The 25325-nt window shown below is 41.4% G+C and overlaps 1 protein-coding gene across 1 annotated transcript in view; it reads left to right on the forward strand.

Annotated features, from left to right (window-relative positions):
* Positions 1-3151: 3151 nt before the first annotated feature.
* LOC110517371 (serine palmitoyltransferase 2-like) overlaps positions 3152-25325 on the forward strand; it is a 38264-nt gene continuing 16090 nt past the window's right edge. The window contains exons 1-7 of the mRNA XM_036976211.1: positions 3152-3417; positions 9865-10059; positions 11534-11688; positions 12436-12584; positions 13269-13393; positions 23681-23774; positions 24256-24361. Of these exons, the coding sequence (XP_036832106.1) occupies positions 3259-3417; positions 9865-10059; positions 11534-11688; positions 12436-12584; positions 13269-13393; positions 23681-23774; positions 24256-24361 (983 nt within the window). The 5' untranslated portion in view covers positions 3152-3258. The remainder of the gene's footprint in view (positions 3418-9864; positions 10060-11533; positions 11689-12435; positions 12585-13268; positions 13394-23680; positions 23775-24255; positions 24362-25325) is intronic.

Raw genomic sequence — 25325 nt, forward strand, 5'->3', positions numbered from 1 at the left:
GTAAAATGTATGTATATGTAGTAGATTAGCTGTTTAAAATCAAAAATATATATTTGTCCTCTGAAGAGGTGGGATGTGTTAATAAAAAACACAAAATGATAAACTTGATGTAACTGTGGGACGCAGGGATGTTCATATGGTGTTCTTACTGTTTTGAAGAAAAGGGGGGTGAGGGGGTGCAACTCAATATTAGGAAGGCGTTTTTCATGTTTTGTACACTCAGTGTATATCTAAAGGCTGTTGGAGCATGCTGTCTACTGTTTGGAGTGGTTGTAGTCTATTTTGGGTATTAACAGTGGTGTGTGTGTCGGTGCATGCGTGAATGCGCGTGTGTGTACATGTGTAGTGTGCACGAACATGTTGACCAAACAGGGAGAGATGCGTTAACATGACCTGGAAGGCTTTTAAGAGACGAATTAGGCTCGATTTGAAAATGTGGTCGATCGGAGGCCCAATATGGATGGTGTGACGCAATTGCGAAGCCTCGGGAGGCCAGATTGACCTCTGGTACAGCTTCCGCCGTGCCCCTCTCAAATTTTGTAACAATGTAGATGACTCCGTATACCTCCGTATTGACTTGATTGGTTGACAGGTAGGTAAGGGCGGGAGGTCCTGTATACACACAAACTCACTTTCTTGACAACTTCCTTCACAACAGCCGGTGGTGTATCGTACTCACAGTAAATAAAATACTTTAAACTACTACTTAAGTTGTTTTTTGGGGGTATCTGTACTTTACTTTACTATTTATATATCTTTTTTTACTTTTTATTTTACTTCACTTACATTCCTAAAGAAAATAATGTACTTTTAATTCTATACATTTTCCCAGACACCCAAAAGTACTTGTTACATTTTGAATTGTTAAGCAGGACAGGAAAATTGTCCATTTTCTATTAAGGTATCTTTATTTTTACTCAAGTATGACACCGCTGACAACAGCTCTGCGCTGCTCGACGAAGCGAAAGAAGTATTAATGCCCTTTCTTCTGCAGAGGCCATATCCCCATAAACGCTGCACGGCCAATGCAGATGTCAGATTGACCATGCAGCGCCTTCAGCGCTCTATTTAAAATATAAATATATAAATACACTTGTTTGTTGTTGTTTTTTTGGAGGGGGGGGGGGGGGCTGCACTTGACCTCAGGATAACAAGGACTATTGTTTTATGTTCTCTCCGTGACATTGACTGCAAGGATCAGGAGTGTTATTTCCTTCTACTCCAGGAATGTTTCAGCTGGCAATTCCAACCAAAGCACAGGCTATGACGACTACGTTTGTTATCTTCCACTTCTTGCACTGGGAGGTACAAGAGGAAATGACTGGTAGATAAATGAAATAGCGTTATGCGATAAGGTTACCTTTTATTATTAAGGTTACCTATATTATGAAGTGTTTACGAATGACTATCACACAATTTTAAACAACAAATTATAGCTGTTTAAAAAGGTTTTAAAGCTTTAGCGAGCGGGATATTGTGTAGGTGAAGAAAGGCCCACTGAAAGAGGAGCAGATAAGGATCAGGTTACTGTTTCAGGCCCCGGGCCAGTCATTGCTGCAGTATTTTGCTATGTGGCAGTATGATGCTGTGTGGCAGTATGTTGCTGTGTGGCAGTGTGTTGCTGTGTGGCAGTATGATGCTGTGTGGCAGTATGTTGCTGTGTGGCAGTATTTTGCTGTGTGGCAGTATGTTGCTGTGTGGCAGTATGTTGCTGTGTGGCAGTATGTTGCTGTGTGGCAGTATGTTGCTGTGTGGCAGTATTTTGCTATGTGGCAGCATGATGCTGTGTGGCAGTATGATGCTGTGTGGCAGTATTTTGCTATGTGGCAGTATGATGCTGTGTGGCAGTATGATGCTGTGTGGCAGTATGTTGCTGTGTGGCAGTATTTTGCTATGTGGCAGTATGTTGCTGTGTGGCAGTATTTTGCTATGTGGCAGTATGTTGCTGTGTGGCAGTATTTTGCTATGTGGCAGTATGATGCTGGGTGGCAGTATGTTGCTGTGTGGCAGTATGTTGCTGTGTGGCAGTATGTTGCTGTGTGGCAGTATTTTGCTGTGTGACAGTATTTTGCTGTGTGGCAGTATGTTGCTGTGTGGCAGTATGTTGCTGTGTGACAGTATGTTGCTGTGTGGCAGTATTTTGCTGTGTGACAGTATTTTGCTGTGTGGCAGTATTTTGCTGTGTGACAGTATTTTGCTGTGTGGCAGTATGTTGCTGTGTGGCAGTATTTTGCTGTGTGGCAGTATGTTGCTGTGTGGCAGTATGTTGCTGTGTGGCAGTATTTTGCTGTGTGACAGTATTTTGCTGTGTGACAGTATTTTGCTGTGTGGCAGTATGTTGCTGTGTGGCAGTATTTTGCTGTGTGGCAGTATGTTGCTGTGTGGCAGTATGTTGCTGTGTGGCAGTATTTTGCTGTGTTTTGCTGTGTGACAGTATTTTGCTGTGTGGCAGTATTTTGCTGTGTGGCAGTATGTTGCTGTGTGGCAGTATTTTGCTGTGTGACAGTATTTTGCTGTGTGACAGTATTTTGCTATGTTTGTGTTCAACAGTAGGCTATTACTCGGGTAATTCATCAAAAAAAGGTATAATGTGCAATTGATTCTACGTCCCAAATGGCACCCTAGTCCCTATATAGTGACCTACTTTTCATCAGAGGCCTATGGGTCCTAGTCAAAAGTAGTGCCCTACATAGGGGATAGGGTGCTATTTGGGATATATTTAATTGGTTTAGACTAGGTATCTTGTAGACTGGGTGGGTGAGGAAACATGTTCTGTAATCTTGGAGGATTGTAAATCGATTAACTGTAAACATTAAACAGGTGGCGTTAAGTCATGAACGCTGGAGATGATGTCATTGTATTCAGTTTCCCAAAAATACTATTTTCACAAACATCCTATTCAGGGACATCTGGCTCAGTGGGTGGGTGTAAGGAAAATCGTCTCCTTAGACTGTTTTCCTGTAGGCCATGGCACATGACCAAAGTCCTTTACTCACAAGTGAGGTGATACTTCACTGGAAAAAAATCGTAAACCCATGCAAAAGGTTACTACAGGCTCTTTCGATGGTCATTTACATGGCTAATTCCGGATTTATTCAGTTTTACATGACGTCATAAACTCCTCATTGGTCGCTGAAAGTTAACAGGGGCGTGTATTTCCGGTAATCTCATATTGTGTATTTGCAGTTTCTCCAGAAAACAGAGAGAAGAGAGGTCCCGGTCACGTAAGTATACAAACCTGGATATTCGGGCGAATAAATGCCACCAAGTATGACCAAGAGCTCGGCGAATAAACTGACAAATGGAGATGTTTTCCACCGGACATCCAACGGTAAGACATCATCGAGAAGGAACGGTTTCGTGAAGAATCATTGCTTGTTCCAACAACCGCAACAGAAGAATCGGCGCCCGAGTGAGGTGAGGCCCACCCGTTAACACTACTGCTACTACCGCTCGATGAGAAGAGGGAATGACCATTAGGATATCCGTCAACAATATAGATTGAATGAACACAGCGCAATAAAATGTAGCGACTTATTCCAACTATGTTGATCTGTCGCTTTTTTAAACTGGTATTGAAGTTGAGTCATTGTAACAAGTTTGATAGGGTGTGACGAAGTGATTAAGCCTCAATGTGTTGACTGAATTATAATCATTATTTATCGTGTCTGTTTTGTGAAAATGTGTCTTGCATCTCAACACAGCAAAGCATCACCACATAGCTACATCAATTATATATATATATATATATATATATAAGTTACAAACAACTACATCGGCAACACATGTGGTTACAGATAACAGTTCGTATGGTGGAGGGAGCCGTTATTTATTCAATTGACATATACTGGTGGGGATGAATGATTTCTGGGCTCAGGTGGTTCTGTAAAGATGGACTCTGTATCGGCGGGGTGATGGTAGCAGGTACTCCTGGTTGAGTGGGTGTGTCGGGTCGGTCTCGCTCCTGCCCTCACAACTAGTTTTTGTCTTAGATGGATTTTTTACATTAAGAATGAGTCTGTTTTCTTTGCACCATTCTGTGAAGTGTGTTATTTCTGTCCTGTAGTCATCCTGGACCCCTCGATTAGACTGAAGAATAGGCTATGGGTGTTAGACAGCGCAATCATAGGCTGCTATGCTTTCACTGTGTAGGTTATTTAGTTTACAAACTAATTAACAATCAGCCACATGCTAGACTCATTTTCACCATTGTTTTCCCAAAACTCACTTTTAAAGGAATCATTTACGACATAAAGTCACTCTTATAAACTCCAAACTCCTATCCGGATTTTAAATGATCAAATAACATTTTATTGGTGGCGTGCACGTGTTTAGCAGATGTTATTTGCTGGTTTAGTGAAATGCTTGTGTTTCTAGCTCCGACAGTGCAGTAATTTCTAATGAATAATATCTAACAATTGCACATATACTCAATACACACATCTAAGAATGATGAATATATAAATATATGGATGAGCAATGTCAGAACGACAGCCTAAGATTCAGTAGAATATAATACAGTATATACATATGAGATGAGAAATGTAAGATATGTGAACATTATTAAAGTGACTAGTGTTTAATAAATTGAAGTGGCCAGTGATTCCAAGTATATGTATCTAGGCAGCAGCCTCTAATGTGCTAGTGATGGCTATTTAACAGTCTGATGGCCTTGAGATAGAAGCTGTTTTTCAGTCTCGGTCCCAGCTTTGATGCACCTGTACTGACCTCGCCTTCTGGATGATAGCGGGATGAACAGGCAGTGGCTCGGGTGGTTGTTGTCCTTGATGATCTTTTTGGCCTTCCTGTGACATCGGGTGCTGTTGGTGTCCTGGAGGGCAGGTCGTTTTCCCCTGGTGATGTGTTGCGGGTGGTGCAGTTGCCAAACCAGGCGGTGATACAGCCCGACAGGATGCTCTCAATTGTGCATCTGTAAGAGTTTGTGAAGGTCTTAGGTGACAAGCCACATTTTCTTCACCCTCCTGAGGTTTGCGAGGCGCTTGTTGCTTCTTCTTCACCACACTGTCTGTGTGGGTGGACCATTTCAGTGTGTCAGTGATGTGTACGCCAAGGAACTTGAAGCTTTCCACCTTCTCCACTGCGGTCCTGCCGATGTGGATAGGGGGGTGCTCCCTCTGCTGTTTCCTGAAGTCCACGATCATCTCCTTTGTTTTGTTGACGTTGAGTGAGAGGTTATTTTCCTGGCACCACACTCCCAGATCCCTCACCTCCTTGCTGTAGGCCGTCTTGTCATTGTTGGTGATCAAGCCTTTGTGGAACCCCAGTGTTGAGGAGTGAAGGTGGAAAATACGTCTTGTGTCTGAGCCGTTGAATTGCGACTCCTCTTTGTCTCTGTACTGACCTTTTGCCTGTTTGATTGCCTTACGGAGGGAATAACTACACTGTTTGTATTCGGCCATATTCCCAGTCACCTTGCCATGGTTAAATGCGGTGGTTCCTGCTTTCAGTTTTGTCCAAATGCTGCCATCTATCCACGGTTTCTGGTTAGGGTAGGTTTTAATAGTCACAGTGGATACAACATCTCCTATATACTTCCTGATATACTCAGTTACCGTATCAGTATATACGCTGATGTTATTTGCTAAAGCTACCAGGATCATTTCCCAGTCCGCGTGATCAATCTTGAAGCGTGGATTCCGATTGGTCAGACCAGTGTTGAATAGTCCTTAGCACGGGTACTTCCTGTTTGAGTTTCTGCCTATAGGAAGGGAGGAGCAAAATTAAGTCGTGGGGGCCTTGTAAGCGTCCCGGAAGTTGGAGTAGCAATGGTCGAGTATTTTAGCAGTGCGAGTACTACAGTCTGTGAGAACTTCGGCAGCCTTTTTCTCAAATTTTCTTTGTTAAAATCCTCAACCATAATGCGGCCTCACGATATGTGGTTTCCAGTTTGCATAACATGACGATTAGATTTTTTTTAGGATCCCCCAATTAGCCAAAGCCAATGGTGACAGCTAGTCTTACTGGGGTCCAAACACCATAACCTAAAAGACTAAACATTTAAACACGTGAACATGTAGTTTGCGCGTTGTAGAAGTTCTGCTGACACTGACACTACCATGCAGAGTACATGTCAGAACGGGGAGGCTGGGCAGTTGGTTGTGCAACGCAACTGCAGAGGAGTACTTTGTCTCCCAGGCAACACACACATGACCCAACACAAGCCTCCCCCTGGGGATAATGGCTGCTGGCTATAGGAAGTGGTCCTTGCGAGGGTTGAATGTCTCTGAGGACAGAAGGAGAGAGGATGAGGAAAATGGACACTGACAGCTAGGCTTTGATATGTTGGGAGCTTTGGGTGGTTGGACACACACTTGAGGCTACTGCGGAATTCTAAATTGAATCGTTTTTCCTATACCCCTCGGGCAATGTAGATATGAAAGGGTTGTATAGAAACCAAACAACATGGTAATAACATACAGTGGGGCAAAAAAGTATTTAGTCAGCCACCAATTGTGCAAGTTCTCCCACTTAAAAAGATGAGAGGCCTGTAATTTTCATCATAGGTACACTTCAACTATGACAGACAAAATTAGAAAAAAAAATCCCGAAAATCACATTGTAGGATTTTTAATGAATTTATTTGCCCCTTTAACAGTTTGTTGCTCTCAACTCAAACGTGATCTTTGTTGAGCTAGTGATGCCGATAATACAACAGTACCCTCCTTATCCTCCTTGGTTGATAATCCTGGTGTTGTATGTATTAAAAAGATGAGAGGCCTGTAATTTTCATCATAGGTACACTTCAACTATGACAGACAAAATTAGAAAAAAAAATCCCGAAAATCACATTGTAGGATTTTTAATGAATTTATTTGCCCCTTTAACAGTTTGTTGCTCTCAACTCAAACGTGATCTTTGTTGAGCTAGTGATGCCGATAATACAACAGTACCCTCCTTATCCTCCTTGGTTGATAATCCTGGTGTTGTATCACCGTGGAGAGTTTAATAAAGATTAGGTTTAGGAGTGGCAAAAATTGAGAGCCTAGGCATTCGCTTTGTTGGCATTGCCCTCTAATAGACCTCTTTATCCAGCTCATGTGACAGAGACACGTCCTGGATGTGTGGAACTCCTCTCTTTTCATGGAACAGGAAACACCCTATTAGATCCCTATACTGTAGACTACTGTTCCTCACACGACAGTTGGTCTTCGGGCGGTTGCTAATGCACAGCTATAAAATGTGTTCAGATATGATCTGTCTGGTTTTTGTAGTCTGTGGTAGTGGCTGGAGGGCCTAGGTCACTAACTGGTCCCTCTGAACATATATTTGACTTTAAACATTTCTCTTTGTGTTTTCAGTTCGCTTGAAGGTCTAGTTGTTAGCTGTCAGACCTGTATGTGGTGTAGTTTAGAGGGCTATTTCATCATCACGTTCGTCCCTTATGGGAGAATGACTCTGGGATCAGTTTGATTGGTTCTGAGCTGCATTGAGCACGTAGTCCACACGCTCACCCACCATAAAGGTAGAGAGAGGCATGACTGGGTCACATGTGGTTGCTAAGCAGCCAGGGTTTAATGGGTGACCAGGCTGACTGACTTTAGGTCATTTGATTTGAGAGTTTAGTTTTCAACACAATAAGCCACAGTTCAGCCTCAATGAAAACCCTCTGGGTAGCCCTCTGAGCCCACAGTCCAGGTGATCTGGTTTTGCAAGAGGGATCAAAAACACTGTCCTTGTATTCAGGGATCTGTTTTGTCCCACTGTTTTTAACAAACCATCTTTATTCAAAGGATCTAAGCTGCATGCATAGAGTTGAAGTTGGAAGTTTACATACACTTGGGATGGAGTCATTTAAAATTCGTATTTCAACCACTCCACAAATATCTTGTTAACAAACTTGTTTTGGCAAGTCGGTTAGGACATCTACTTTGTGCATGACACAAGTAATTTTTCCAACAATTGTTTACAGACAGATTATTTCACTTATAATTCACTATCACAATTCCAGTGGATCAGAAGTTTGCATACACTAAGTTGACTGAGCCTTTAAACAGCTTGGAAAAATCAAGAAAATGATGTCATGGCTTTAGAAGCTTTTGATAGGCTAATTGACATCATTTGAGTCAATTGGAGGTGTGCCTGTGGATGTATTTCAAGGCCTACCTTCAAACTCAGTGCCTCTTTGCTGGTCATCATGGGAAAATCAAAAGAAATCAGCCAAGACCTCAGAAAAAAATTGTAGATCTCCACAAGTCTGGTTCATCGTTGGGAGCCATTTCCAAATGCCTGAAGGTACCACGTTCATCTGTACAAGCAATAGTACGCAATTATAAACACCTTGGGACCACGCAGCTGTCATACCGTTCAGGAAGGAGACGCCTTCTGTCTCCAAGCGATGAACGTACTTTGGTGTGAAAAGTGCAAATCAATCCCAGAACAACAGCAAAGGACCTTGTGAAGATGCTGGAGGAAACGGGTACAAAAGTATCTATATCCACAGTAAAACGAGTCCTATATCGACATAACCTGAAAGGCTGCTCAGCAAGGAAGAAGCCACTGCTCCAAAACCGCCATAAAAAATCCAGACTACGATTTGCAACTGCACATGGGGACAAAGATCACACTTTTTGGTGCAATGTCCTCTGGTCTGATGAAACAAAAATAGAACTGTTTGGCCATAATGACCATCGTTATATTTGGAGGAAAAGGGGGAGGCTTGCAAGCCGAAGAACACCATCCCAACCGCGAAGCACGGGGGTGGCAGCATCATGTTGTGGGGGTGCTTTGCTGCAAGAGGGACTGGTGCACTTCACAAAATAGATGGCATCATGAGGAAGGAAAAATGATGTGGTTATATTAAAGCAACATTTCAAGACATCAGTTTCAAGTTAAAGCTTGGTTGCAAATGAGTCTTCCAAATGGACAATGACCGCAAGCATACTTCCCAATGTTTGGCAAAATTGCTTAAGGACAACAGTCAAGGTATTGGAGTGGCCATCACAAAACCTTGACCTCAATCCTATAGAAAATGTGTTAGCAGAACTGAAAAAGCTTGTGTGAGCAAGGAGGCCTACAAACCTGACTCAGTTACACCAGCTCTGTCAGGAGGAATGGGCTACATGAAATGTTTGACCCAAGTTCAACAATTTAAAGGCAATGCTACCAAATACTAAATGAATGTATGTAAACTTCTAACCCACTGAGAATGTGATGAAAGAAATAAAAGCTGAAATAAATCACTCTCTCTACTATTATTCTGACATTTCACATTCTTAAATTGGTGATCCTAACTGACCTAAAACTGAATTTTTATCTGGATTCAATTGAGTGTAAATATATTTGGCGAAGGTGTATGTAAACTTCAGACTGTCTCAAATATTCTGCATGTTTCTATAGAGCAAACAGATTAGGCCTGACTAAAAGTAAACCATGACCTTGTAAGGAGAGTCAGATACAGTATGTCTGCTGCGTTTCACACTTCTGTATCCTTGTTATATGTAGATTCGTTTCACACTTCTGTATTTGTGCTATGTAGATTTGTTTCACACTTCTGTATTTGTGCTATGTAGATTAGTTTCACACTTCTGTATTTGTGCTATGTAGATTAGTTTCACACTTCTGTGATCAATAGCTCATTTTATTCACTCAAATGCCATTTTGTTGATCTTTTCTCAGCTTGGGTGTGTCCCATGGGACAGACTGCAATGGTGCAACCACCATTATTAACCTGTGATGTCTGCAGAAAAGTCTAACATTAGAACAGACTAGGCTACCCAACAAATGGTGTTTCCAATGCTCCCTCTTTTGCATGACCAAAATTGCATTTAAAAGATGGACACCAACTCCCTTCCAGTCAGCAACACAACAATCTTCTGTTTGTCTGTGTATTTTCTTCTTCTCCAGAACAACCATGTTGTTCGTAACGCCAGCCTGTACAACAAAGAGTTTGTGGAGCAGTTTGAGGAGACTCCTCTGCTTGTGGCGGTTCTCACATACGTGGGCTATGGGATCCTGACCATCTTCGGGTACCTGCGGGACTTCCTCCGGCACTGGGGCATGGAGAAGTGCCATGTAGCCAGAGAAAGGGAAGAGCAGAAGGTAAGAGATGCAGATTAGTTTTTCCTTGGAGGCTATTCACTTTTTTCTGTTTAGCTCCTGTCTTGGATGGGTGTTTGTTCTTGCTGACAGATCTAGAATGGGATTACCCCGCCCCTGAATGGGATTACCCCGCCCCTGAATGGGATTACCCCGCCCCTGAATGGGATTACCCCGCCCCTGAATGGGATTACCCCGCCCCTGAATGGGATTACCCCACCCCTGATTTATTTTATTTTACCATTAACCTCTCTGGGATGCTAGTGGCCTGGCCAAAAGCCAGGGGAAGTGCAGAGCGCCAAATTCAAATAAATGACTATAAAAATCAAACTTTCATTAAGTCAATCATGCAATATACAGTGCCTTGCGAAAGTATTCGGCCCCCTTGAACTTTGCGACCTTTTGCCACATTTCAGGCTTCAAACATAAAGATATAAAACTGTATTTTTTGGTGAAGAATCAACAATCAACACAATCATGAAGTGGAATGACATTTATTGGATATTTCAAACTTTTTTAACAAATCAAAAACTGAAAAATTGGGCGTGCAAAATTATTCAAACAGTACACTTGAAGTGACCCTCGTTCAAGATGGCCGTACCTCTTCATTACACAAAGGAATAACCTCAACCAATTTCTAAAGACTGTTTACATCCAATGGAAGCGATAGGAATTGCAAGAAGGTCCCCTAGAAATCTGGATTCCCAATGAAAACCCATTGAAAAGAAAGTGACCTAAAAAAAAAATGAAATCTGAATTGTTTGTCCTCGGCGTTTCGTCTGATTCAAACAGTTTTAGAAACTGCAGAGTGTTTTCTATTCAAATCTACTAATAATATGCATATCTTCTGGGGATGAGTAGCAGGCAGTTGAATTTGGGCATGCATTTCATCCGGACATGAAAATACTGCCCCCTGTCACCAAGAAGTTAAGGGTTTGGAGAAATAGCTGACCCTGTGTCAGTGGTTACTGGTTAGGGGCAACTTCTGTCTACCTTCCTTCATTGCCATTCATTAATTGCTTCTGCTTTAAAACGCCCCTCTAAAACCCCTCTCTAAAACGGTTTTATGATGTAGGCTGTTACAGTGCTAATATTTACTCTGGTGCTGTGTGAATAGGGTGTGAAATATGCCTGAACAATACAGGCGTGTAACATGGGAAGGTGTGAAAGTGATTTCTCCATTCACATTCCACTACAGCTTTAGCGTTTTCAAAACCTGTTTTCTGTAAACCGCAATGCTCAGTGCAACCGCTGTGCCAAACCAGTTGTCCTGAAGCTGTAAAAGAGACGCACCTATTCCTGTGAGAAATGCGCTTCGTCTATAAACACACTCTTTCTGGCAACAGCTAGTGCACACCAAATGCTTTTGAACAGTTAGGTCAAACGATTTCTTTGAAAGCTTGTGTGTTTGCATAAATTCAGACCCGTGGTATTGATTGCAACAATGACTGACAAGTCTGTCTCTTGTGTTTTCTAGGACTTTGTTCCACTGTACCAGGACTTTGAGAACTTCTACACCCGGAATCTATACATGCGTATCCGTGACAACTGGAACAGGCCGATCTGCAGTGTTCCAGGAGCCAAGATGGACCTGTTGGAGAGGGCCTCCAAAGACTACAACTGGACCTTCCAGTGAGTGGCCCATCCCAACCATAATAACTCTGTTACAGTTTGTATTTGGTACTGTACACTCTGGACCTGGCTTTTGTGAGATAACTAGCCATGGCTTTTACAGGGAGTAGATGGGTCTGTGTGAGAACTGGACCTGGCTTTTACAGGGAGTAGATGGGTCTGTGTGAGAACTAGGCAAGTCAGTTAAGAACAAATTCTTATTTTCAATGATGGCCTAGGAACAGTTCAGGGGCAGAATGACAGATTTGTACCTTGTCAGCTCGGAGATTCGAACTTGCAACCTTTCCGTTGCAACACTCTAACCACTAGGCTACGCTGCTGTCCCAAATGTCATGGCCCCTCTATCACCTACAGGTCATTGCCCTACTTACAATGATAAGAGAGGAAAGTCTATCTGGGGACGAACGTGATGTGTAGAAACCAACAGATATCTGTCACGTATCGTTGCGTGGTAATGGTTAACCTCATTCACTCTTTGCTAGGCATGATATGCTGTTGTCACAACTGCATGTAAGTGTTAGGGAACCCGTCAAGAACAAGTTGAAAACAAAACCTGATGTTATTGTCAACACGATAGCTACTCTTGCTGCTTGTCAAAATTCACAAGTACAGTTTAAAACCAAAAAAAAACAGAAGCCTTGGTTTGGTGTGTTTAGCGTTATCAGAAGGTTTTAAAATACAGGACAACGTAAGATCAGACTTCCTCCAACAGTAGTTCTGTCTCGTCAGAGCTGTCTCTCTACCCAGACACACAGGCAAGGTGGTGAAAGACGTGATCAACATGGGTTCATATAACTACCTGGGCTTTGCTGAGAACACTGGGAGGTGTGCCGACGCTGCCACAGAGTCCACCCACCACTATGGCGTTGGAGTGGGTAGCACCCGCTATGAGATGGGTAAGACATGGCTATATAATCACCTTCTTGTTGGGGACGAGGGACGTTTTGTTTTTAAACACTCTGTGGACCGCAGGTAGAGCATGTTGCTTACAACGCCAGGATAGTGGGTTCGATTCCCGGTACCACCAGTACCTAAAATGTATGCACACGTGACTGGTAAATCGCATGGATAAACTTATCTTCTAAATGGCTGTTATTTAAAAGGAAGCGCTGATACACAACGTTGGTAAAATATCCACTGCAGACAACCTTCTGGGGACAAACTGGCCCAGTCATTCTGTTGTTGGGCTTGGTTGTGCCGTCTACTTCAGTCGTTTTGCCATTTTTAAAGGAAACAAGAAATAAAAAGTCCTCTGTTGTCATGTACCCCACAATGACAGAGCACGGAATAGAACGACAGGTTGGACATTAACATTCTAGTCAAGTCGTCCTCCATGCGTCGTTCATGTGCAGGCCTTTATGTGCAAGGAAGCTGTTGTTCTGAGGTAGTGCATCTTTGTGTTGTTGTATTGAGTTAAAAATGGATAGTGATGTTGATTTAGAGCATCACTGTAACTGAGCTGGATCCCAGTGAGTTTTAGTACATCTGTATTGATGTCATGCACACTTTATGTTGACACGAACACTTGTTAAAGTAAGACATCCTTTTTGTTTCCATCTTTCTGTTCCTGCTGTGTCCAGGTAACCTGGACATCCATGAGGAGTTGGAACAGCTGGTTGCTAGGTTCCTGGGGGTGGAGTCATCTATGGCCTTTGGGATGGGCTTCGCTACCAACTCCATGAACATTCCGGCTCTGGCTGGAAAGGTAGGGATAACAATATATATTTATTTCTCACATGCTTCATAAACAACAGGTAAATGGTTACTTACGCGTCCTTATCTAACAATGTATAATTAAAGATGCATTAAAACAGAGAAATAGTGACACAAGCATTAAATACACAGTGAATAACGAATACAAATATTAAGTTCATATAACATGGCTGTTTTACAGGGAGTATATAATATAACATGGCTGTTTTACAGGGAGTAGAATATAATATAACATGGCTGTTTTACAGGGAGGATATAATATAACATGGCTGTTTTACAGGGAGTATATAATATAACATGGCTGTTTTACAGGGAGTATATAATATAACATGGCTGTTTTACAGGGAGTATATAATATAACATGGCTGTTTTACAGGGAGTAGATAATATAACATGGCTGTTTTACAGGGAGGATATAATATAACATGGCTGTATACAGGGAGGATATAATATAACATGGCTGTTTTACAGGGAGTATATAATATAACATGGCTGTTTTACAGGGAGTATATAATATAACATGGCTGTATACAGGGAGTATATAATATAACATGGCTGTTTTACAGGGAGTATATAATATAACATGGCTGTATACAGGGAGTATATAATATAACATGGCTGTATACAGGGAGTATATAATATAACATGGCTGTATACAGGGAGTATATAATATAACATGGCTGTATACAGGGAGTATATAATATAACATGGCTGTTTTACAGGGAGTATATAATATAACATGGCTGTTTTACAGGGAGTATATAATATAACATGGCTGTATACAGGGAGTATATAATATAACATGGCTGTTTTACAGGGAGTATATAATATAACATGGCTGTTTTACAGGGAGTATATAATATAACATGGCTGTTTTACAGGGAGTAGAATATAATATAACATGGCTGTTTTACAGGGAGTAGAATATAATATAACATGGCTGTTTTACAGGGAGTAGAATATAACATGGCTGTTTTACAGGGAGTATATAATATAACATGGCTGTTTTACAGGGAGTAGAATATAATATAACATGGCTGTTTTACAGGGAGTAGAATATAACATGGCTGTTTTACAGGGAGTATATAATATAACATGGCTGTTTTACAGGGAGTAGAATATAACATGGCTGTTTTACAGGAAGTATATAATATAACATGGCTGTTTACAGGGAGTAGAATATAATATAACATGGCTGTTTTACAGGGAGTATATAATATAACATGGCTGTTTTACAGGGAGTAGAATATAACATGGCTGTATACAGGGAGGATATAATATAACATGGCTGTTTTACAGGGAGTAGAATATAACATGGCTGTTTTACAGGAAGTATATAATATAACATGGCTGTTTACAGGGAGTAGAATATAATATAACATGGCTGTTTTACAGGGAGTATATAATATAACATGGCTGTTTTACAGGGAGTATATAATATAACATGGCTGTTTTACAGGGAGTAGAATATAACATGGCTGTATACAGGGAGGATATAATATAACATGGCTGTTTTTACAGGGAGTAGAATATAACATGGCTGTTTTTACAGGGAGGATATAATATAACATGGCTGTTTTACAGGGAGTATATAATATAACATGGCTGTTTTACAGGGAGTATATATTATAACATGGCTGTTTTACAGGGAGTAGAATATAATATAACATGGCTGTTTTACAGGGAGTATATATTATAACATGGCTGTTTTACAGGGAGTATATAATATAACATGGCTGTATACAGGGAGTATATAATATAACATGGCTGTTTTACAGGGAGTATATAATATAACATGGCTGTTTTACAGGGAGTAGAATATAATATAACATGGCTGTTTTACAGGGAGTATATAATATAACATGGCTGTTTTACAGGGAGTATATAATATAACATGGCTGTATACAGGGAGTATATAATATAACATGGCTGTATACAGGGAGTATATAATATAACATGGCTGTATACAGGGAGTATATAATATAACATGGCCGTTTTACAGGGAGTATATAATATAACATGGCTGTTTTACAGGGAGTAGAATATAACATGGCTGTTTTTACAGGGAGTATAGAATATAACATGGCTGTTTTACAGGGAGTATATAATATAACATGGCTGTTTTACAGGGAGTAGAATATAATATAACATGGCTGTTTTACAGGGAGTATATAATATAACATGGCTGTTTTACAGGGAGTATATAATATAACATGGCTGTATACAGGGAGTATATAATATAACATGGCTGTATACAGGGAGTATATAATATAACATGGCTGTTTTACAGGGAGTAGAATATAACATGGCTGTTTTTACAGGGAGTATAGAATATAACATGGCTGTTTTACAGGGAGTATATAATATAACATGGCTGTTTTACAGGGAGTAGAATATAACATGGCTGTTTTACAGGGAGTATATAATATAACATGGCTGTATACAGGGAGTATATAATATAACATGGCTGTTTTACAGGGAGTATATAATATAACATGGCTGTTTTACAGGGAGTAGAATATAATATAACATGGCTGTTTTACAGGGAGGATATAATATAACATGGCTGTTTTACAGGGAGTATATAATATAACATGGCTGTTTTTACAGGGAGTATAGAATATAACATGGCTGTTTTACAGGGAGTATATAATATAACATGGCTGTATACAGGGAGGATATAATATAACATGGCTGTATACAGGGAGTATATAATATAACATGGCTGTTTAACAGGGAGTAGAATATAACATGGCTGTTTTACAGGGAGTATATAATATAACATGGCTGTTTACAGGAAGTATATAATATAACATGGCTGTTTTACAGGGAGTATATAATATAACATGGCTGTTTTACAGGGAGTATATAATATAACATGGCTGTTTTACAGGGAGTATATAATATAACATGGCTGTTTTTACAGGGAGTATATAATATAACATGGCTGTTTTACAGGGAGTAGAATATAACATGGCTGTTTTACAGGGAGTAGAATATAACATGGCTGTTTTACAGGGAGTATATAATATAACATGGCTGTATACAGGGAGTATATAATATAACATGGCTGTTTTACAGGGAGTATATAATATAACATGGCTGTATACAGGGAGGATATAATATAACATGGCTGTATACAGGGAGTATATAATATAACATGGCTGTTTAACAGGGAGTAGAATATAACATGGCTGTTTTACAGGGAGTATATAATATAACATGGCTGTTTACAGGAAGTATATAATATAACATGGCTGTTTTACAGGGAGTATATAATATAACATGGCTGTTTTACAGGGAGTATATAATATAACATGGCTGTTTTACAGGGAGTATATAATATAACATGGCTGTTTTTACAGGGAGTATATAATATAACATGGCTGTTTTACAGGGAGTAGAATATAACATGGCTGTTTTACAGGGAGTAGAATATAACATGGCTGTTTTACAGGGAGTATATAATATAACATGGCTGTTTTACAGGGAGTATAGAATATAACATGGCTGTATACAGGGAGTAGAATATAACATGGCTGTTTTACAGGGAGTAGAATATAACATGGCTGTTTTACAGGGAGTATATAATATAACATGGCTGTTTTACAGGGAGGATGTAATATAACATGGCTGTTTTACAGGGAGGATGTAATATAACATGGCTGTTTTACAGGAAGTATATAATATAACATGGCTGTTTTACAGGGAGTAGAATATAACATGGCTGTATACAGGGAGGATGTAATATAACATGGCTGTTTTACAGGGAGTATATAATATAACATGGCTGTATACAGGAAGTATATAATATAACATGGCTGTTTTACAGGAAGTATATAATATAATATAACATGGCTGTTTTACAGGGAGTATATAATATAACATGGCTGTTTTACAGGGAGTATATAATATAACATGGCTGTTTTACAGGGAGTAGAATATAACATGGCTGTTTTACAGGGAGTATATAATATAACATGGCTGTATACAGGGAGTATATAATATAACATGGCTGTTTTACAGGGAGTATAGAATATAACATGGCTGTTTTACAGGAAGTATATAATATAACATGGCTGTTTTACAGGGAGTATATAATATAACATGGCTGTATACAGGGAGTATATAATATTACATGGCTGTTTTACAGGGAGGATGTAATATAACATGGCTGTTTTACAGGAAGTATATAATATAACATGGCTGTTTTACAGGGAGTAGAATATAACATGGCTGTATACAGGGAGGATGTAATATAACATGGCTGTTTTACAGGGAGTATATAATATAACATGGCTGTATACAGGAAGTATATAATATAACATGGCTGTATACAGGGAGGATATAATATAATATAACATGGCTGTTTTACAGGGAGTATAGAATATAACATGGCTGTTTTACAGGAAGTATATAATATAACATGGCTGTTTTACAGGGAGTATATAATATAACATGGCTGTATACAGGGAGTATATAATATTACATGGCTGTTTTACAGGGAGGATGTAATATAACATGGCTGTTTTACAGGAAGTATATAATATAACATGGCTGTTTTACAGGGAGTAGAATATAACATGGCTGTATACAGGGAGGATGTAATATAACATGGCTGTTTTACAGGGAGTATATAATATAACATGGCTGTATACAGGGAGTAGAATATAACATGGCTGTATACAGGGAGTATAATATAACATGGCTGTATACAGGGAGTATATAATATAACATGGCTGTTTTACAGGGAGTAGAATATAACATGGCTGTATACAGGGAGTATAATATAACATGGCTGTATACAGGGAGTATATAATATAACATGGCTGTTTTTACAGGAAGTAGAATATAACATGGCTGTTTTTACAGGGAGTATATAATATAACATGGCTGTTTTACAGGAAGTAGAATATAACATGGCTGTATACAGGGAGGATATAATATAACATGGCTGTTTTTACAGGGAGTATATAATATAACATGGCTGTTTTACAGGAAGTAGAATATAACATGGCTGTATACAGGGAGGATATAATATAACATGGCTGTTTTTACAGGGAGTAGAATATAACATGGCTGTTTTTACAGGGAGGATATAATATAACATGGCTGTTTTACAGGGAGTATATAATATAACATGGCTGTTTTACAGGGAGTATATAATATAACATGGCTGTTTTACAGGGAGTATAGAATATAACATGGCTGTTTTTACAGGGAGGATATAATATAACATGGCTGTATACAGGGAGTATATAATATAACATGGCTGTTTTACAGGGAGTATATAATATAACATGGCTGTTTTACAGGGAGTAGAATATAACATGGCTGTATACAGGGAGTATATAATATAACATGGCTGTTTTACAGGGAGTATATAATATAACATGGCTGTTTTACAGGGAGTATATAATATAACATGGCTGTATACAGGGAGTATATAATATAACATGGCTGTTTTACAGGGAGTAGAATATAATATAACATGGCTGTTTTACAGGGAGTATATATTATAACATGGCTGTTTTACAGGGAGTAGAATATAATATAACATGGCTGTTTTACAGGGAGTATATATTATAACATGGCTGTTTTACAGGCAGTAGGATATAATATAACATGGCTGTTTTACAGGGAGTAGAATATAACATGGCTGTATACAGGGAGGATGTAATATAACATGGCTGTTTTACAGGGAGTATATAATATAACATGGCTGTTTTACAGGAAGTATATAATATAACATGGCTGTTTTACAGGCAGTAGGATATAATATAACATGGCTGTTTTACAGGGAGTATATAATATAACATGGCTGTATACAGGGAGTATATAATATAACATGGCTGTATACAGGGAGTATATAATATAACATGGCTGTATACAGGGAGTATATAATATAACATGGCTGTATACAGGGAGTATATAATATAACATGGCTGTTTTACAGGGAGTATATAATATAACATGGCTGTTTTACAGGGAGTATATAATATAACATGGCTGTTTTACAGGGAGTAGAATATAATATAACATGGCTGTTTTACAGGGAGTAGAATATAATATAACATGGCTGTTTTACAGGGAGTATATAATATAACATGGCTGTTTTACAGGGAGTATATAATATAACATGGCTGTTTTACAGGGAGTATATAATATAACATGGCTGTTTTACAGGGAGTATATAATATAACATGGCTGTATACAGGGAGTATATAATATAACATGGCTGTTTTACAGGGAGTATAGAATATAACATGGCTGTTTTACAGGGAGTATATAATATAACATGGCTGTTTTACAGGGAGTATATAATATAACATGGCCGTTTTACAGGGAGTATATAATATAACATGGCTGTTTTACAGGGAGTATATAACATGGCTGTTTTACAGGGAGTATATAATATAACATGGCTGTTTTACAGGGAGTATATAATATAACATGGCTGTTTTACAGGGAGTAGAATATAACATGGCTGTTTTACAGGGAGTATATAATATAACATGGCTGTTTTACAGGGAGTATATAATATAACATGGCTGTTTTACAGGGAGTATATAATATAACATGGCTGTTTTACAGGGAGTATATAATATAACATGGCTGTTTTACAGGGAGTATATAATATAACATGGCCGTTTTACAGGGAGTATATAATATAACATGGCTGTTTTACAGGGAGTAGAATATAACATGGCTGTTTTACAGGGAGTATATAATATAACATGGCTGTTTTACAGGGAGTAGAATATAACATGGCTGTATACAGGGAGTATATAATATTACATGGCTGTATACAGGGAGTAGAATATAACATGGCTGTATACAGGGAGGATATAATATAACATGGCTGTTTTACAGGAAGTAGAATATAACATGGCTGTATACAGGAAGTATATAATATAACATGGCTGTATACAGGGAGTATATAATATTACATGGCTGTATACAGGGAGTAGAATATAACATGGCTGTTTTACAGGGAGTATATAATATAACATGGCTGTATACAGGGAGTAGAATATAACATGGCTGTATACAGGAAGTAGAATATAACATGGCTGTTTTACAGGAAGTATGTACAGGGCGTCCCACGGGATTCCTGACCCCTTCCATCAGCTCACTCTCGCGCCTCTCTCTAGTCGGCGCCGTCACTAGGCTACCTCAGATACCAACCTGCATCAGTAGGCTAAATGAGGAAGCCTTCAGTAGAGGATTTGAAACGTTGTAGCCAAGGACCCATCATTAACATTAGAGCAACGTTTTATCTACATTTGATGGAGTCGTCTGTAACAGGAAAGGAACCAGAACAGGGCTTGTTAAAAAGGCTGTGGTTTAATCAAATAGGCTGCCAACCAGAGAGAGGGACAAGCAGCCTGAAGCCGCATCGCTGTTCTGCTCCTAACAACTTTACCATCAGGCCCAGTAGTTTGTTTATTTAACTAAAACCCCTGCTGTCTGAGGTGAGGAGGGAAATGAACATAGATTGACTTATGCAGTCCTGCCACTCAGGTTTTATGATCTGTTAATGTGTGCTCGGCTGTAGGCTACAGATTTCTGCAGTGCTGAGCAGACAGTCCTGTTGGGGGTGTCTGTCCTCATCTTTCAGCCTTAACCAATCTACATTACAGAGACGTAGGCCTACAGTCAGTGCATTTAACTAAGATATAGGTAAAACGACCACATAAGTCGCAATTTGCATTTCTGAAATTATTTTCAATACTTCCTAATCAAACACAATGGTCTACATATTTCTGCGTGCAAAAATGAGCACGGGACCGGAGTGATTATTTTTATCTGGAAGGGACAGGAATGTTCCGGGGTTATAGAACTGTTGTGTGATCAGGAAAGACTGGACAAGAATGTTCTGGGGTTATAGAACTGTTGTGTGATCAGGAAAGACTGGACAGGAATGGATTTGAACTCCTGTGTCAACCTGTACTATGCACTATCCTCTGTAGTGGCTTGTGATTGGAGGATAGGCAGTTGCCATACTAGCCAGTGATGCAGCCGGTCAAGACGCTCTCAGTGGTACAGCTGTAGAACTTTGTGAGGATCTGAGGGCCCATGCTGAATCTGTTCAGCCTCGTGAGGGGAAAAAAGCGTTGTTGTTTCCTCTTCACGACTGGGTTGCTGTGTGGGGACCATAATATGTCCTTATTGGTGTGGACATTGAGGAACTGGAAGCTCTCGACCTGCTCCACTACAGCCTTTTTGATTTTAAATAAGGGCGTGGCTCGGCCCTCCGTTTCCTGGTGTCCACGATCAGCGAATTTGTCTTGCTGAGGTTGAGGGAGAGGTTGTTGTCCTGGCACCACACTGTCAGGTCTCTGACCTCCCTATAGGCTGTCTCATCGTCACTGGTGATCAGGCCCACCACCGTCTTCTGCAACCTTAATGGAGTCGTGCGCGGCCGTGGGTGAACAGGGAGTACAGGAGGGGACTGAGCACGCACCACTAAGGGGCCCCGTGTTGAGGTTCCGCATGGGGGATGTTTTGTTGCCTACCCCCACCACCTGGGGGCAGCCGATCAGGAAGTCGGGAATCCAGTTGCAGAAGGAAGTGTTCAGTCCCAGGGTCCTTAGCTTAGTGATGAGCTTTGAGGGCTCTATGGTGTTGAACGCTGAGCTGTAGTCAATGAACAGCATTCTCACTTAGGTGTGTTTTCCTTTTGTCCAGGTGTGAAAGGGCAGTGTGGGGTGCAAAATAGATTGTCTCGTCTGTGGATTTGTTTGGGCGGTTATGTGACTTGGATTGGGTCCATTCAATGTTTGCAGACTCCAAGAAGAGTCTGCGTTACAACTTCAGCTTTAAGCACTAAGTGATTTTGTCTCTCTCTGACCCAGACAAAGTGGTCTTGTTTCAATTCTACAAAATGATTTAGTTAAGAGGTAAATCCGGCTGAGCATATCACACCGAGATGAAACCACAATGGCTGGATTCGTTTGACTGTCACCGTTCATTTTCCTTCTCCCAAGCTCAGCTCACTCGCTCAGAGGAAGAGATAATCGATTCTTTGTCTGGATAGGCCAGAAAATGTGACACGTCACTTCTTATGCAAATGTAGGGTCTGAAACCTGACACTTGGAAACAGAGAGCAGACAGCTGGGGCTTTTTGGCATTATAAGGCAAGGGACACTACGGGGTTCACAGAGAGCTTTCAACACTAACATGTCATTCGGAATCAGTCCAGAACTGCTCAAAGTTCCCCATATGGGGGTTCACGCCGCTCCAAAACCCTCTAGTTTCCTCAGTGTGTTTTCAAAACATTGAGAAACGGGTCGTGAATCATCATAATGCCTGAAAGGCCTTGAGTTATTAGGATAGGAAGCTCTCTCTCTCTCCGACCCCTCTCTCTCCCTCCGACCCCTCTCTCTCCCTCCGACCCCTCTCTCTCCCTCCGACCCCTCTCTCTCCCTCCGACCCCTCTCTCTCCCTCCGACCCCTCTCTCTCCCTCCGACCCCTCTCTCTCCCTCCGACCCCTCTCTCTCCCTCCGACCCCTCTCTCTCCCTCCGACCCCTCTCTCTCCCTCCGACCCCTCTCTCTCCCTCTGACCCCTCTCTCTCTCTGACCACCCGTCTCTCTTCCCACCCCTCTCTCTGCCCACTCCCATCTCTCTGCCCCTCTCTCTCTCTCTCCACCCCCATCTCTCTGCCCCTCTCTCTCTCTCCACCCCCATCTCTCCGCCCCTCTCTCTCTGCCCACTCCCATCTCTCTGCCCACTCCCATTTCTCTCCACCCCCATCTCTCCGCCCCTCTCTCTCTCCACCCCCATCTCACTGCCCCTCTCTCTCTATCCACCCCCTACTCTCTCTGACTCATATAATCCTTTACTTCTCTTCCTCTAAGTTTTGTTTTGACAAAAAGTAAAATAGAAGTCTCTGACTGGCAGGCGTGTGGTTGTCCTCGTGAAAGTTGTCAAGACACTTCCTGTCTTGACAGACGTACACATTAAGGAGAGGCGAAGGACCATTCACATGATCCTGACAGACTTCCTCCTCCTCGCCTCTCCTTGGAAATGACGTCATTGCGTAATGCACTCATTCTGCTCAATCGTTCAATCACTAGATGATGGAATTGTGTAACTTGTCTTGTGGTAACTATACAATGGCTGTGGTGTGATGTCTGAGGTGTCATTGACTGTGAGACTGCGTCTGTGACCCCCCCCCCCCCCATTCAGGGAGACTGTCCTGTATACCACTTTAGTGTGTCAGTGTTTTTGTATTGCGATGTAAATACATGATATTATTTTGTTGTAATTCCAGGGCTGTTTGATCCTGAGTGATGAGTTAAACCATGCCTCTCTGGTGCTGGGCGCTCGGCTGTCTGGATCCATCATCAGAGTCTTCAAGCACAACAGTGAGTCATTTAGTGTTGTCCAAGACGACCATGTTCGATCACCATCTATCTATTACCTCAGCCAGCTCTCTACAGTAAACTTCCAGATCTCTGTCTAGCTGTTTGTTTGTCTTATATTAGAGTCTGAGCACATGTAAGCCATGTCACCGTCCATCCCCGGCCTCCTCTACACCATCTACTGTTCCTCCCGATCCAGTTAGACGTGACTCTGTAGTTAGGTTTCAGGTAGTAATGCAAATCTGTATATTTCGTGCCAGTGTTTTTTGTTTTCTCTCATTGCTCCTTCTGGCATTCTATTTTAGACTGACAAGACGGAGGAGATGTGATGGATAAACACATTTCTTCACTCGAAGACTGGCTGCCACTCGGTGTTAGCCAGCCATCTTGTTTTTGTCTTGCTTTGGGATCCAATGTCTAAACATTCAGGTGCTTAGGCTGCATTATTCAGACCCTTTTCTATGCTCTGTGTGTGTCTCTGTAGATATGGTGAGTCTAGAGAAGCTGTTGAGAGACGCCATCGTCCACGGCCAGCCCAGAACACGCAGGCCCTGGAAGAAGATCCTCATACTGGTCGAAGGAATATACAGGTACTGTACCTTTTTAAGAGGTATCGTATGATATCACATGTACAGCTATCATCTGCATTTATTTTTCTGAGTTTTCTTATTAAACGTTAATTAATGAATTCCAATAAATAATGGAAATAACCCCAGCTGAATCAGACGCTCACAATACATTTTAGAAAGTCTCCCCGCAGACTCGGCACGGCCTAGTCGTACAGAAAGGCTCCCCGCAGACTCGGCACGGCCTAGTCGTACAGAAAGTCTCCCTGCAGGCACGGCCTAGTCGTACAGAAAGTCTCCCTGCAGGCACGGCCTAGTCATACAGAAAGGCTCCCCGCAGACTCGGCACGGCCTAGTCGTACAGAAAGGCTCCCCGCAGACTCGGCACGGCCTAGTCGTACAGAAAGGCTCCCCGCAGACTCGGCACGGCCTAGTCGTACAGAAAGTCTCCCTGCAGGCACGGCCTAGTCGTACAGAAAGTCTCCCTGTAGGCACGGCCTAGTCATACAGAAAGGCTCCCCGCAGACTCGGCACGGCCTAGTCATACAGAAAGGCTCCCCGCAGACTCGGCACGGCCTAGTCGTACAGAAAGGCTCCCCGCAGACTCGGCACGGCCTAGTCATACAGAAAGGCTCCCCGCAGACTCGGCACGGCCTAGTCATACAGAAAGGCTCCCCGCAGACTCGGCACGGCCTAGTCGTACAGAAAAGCTCCCCGCAGACTCGGCACGGCCTAGTCGTACAGAAATGCTCCCCGCAGACTCGGCACGGCCTAGTCGTACAGAAAGGCTCCCCGCAGACTCGGCACGGCCTAGTCGTACAGAAAGGCTCCCCGCAGATTCGGCACGGCCTAGTCGTACAGAAAGGCTCCCCGCAGACTCGGCACGGCTTAGTCGTACAGAAAGGCTCCCTGCAGACTCGGCACGGCCTAGTCGTACAGAAAGGCTCCCTGCAGACTCGGCACGGCCTAGTCGTACAGAAAGGCTCCC

This window comes from Oncorhynchus mykiss, chromosome 4 (genome assembly GCF_013265735.2).
Source record: "Oncorhynchus mykiss isolate Arlee chromosome 4, USDA_OmykA_1.1, whole genome shotgun sequence".
Classification (NCBI taxonomy): domain Eukaryota; kingdom Metazoa; phylum Chordata; class Actinopteri; order Salmoniformes; family Salmonidae; genus Oncorhynchus; species Oncorhynchus mykiss.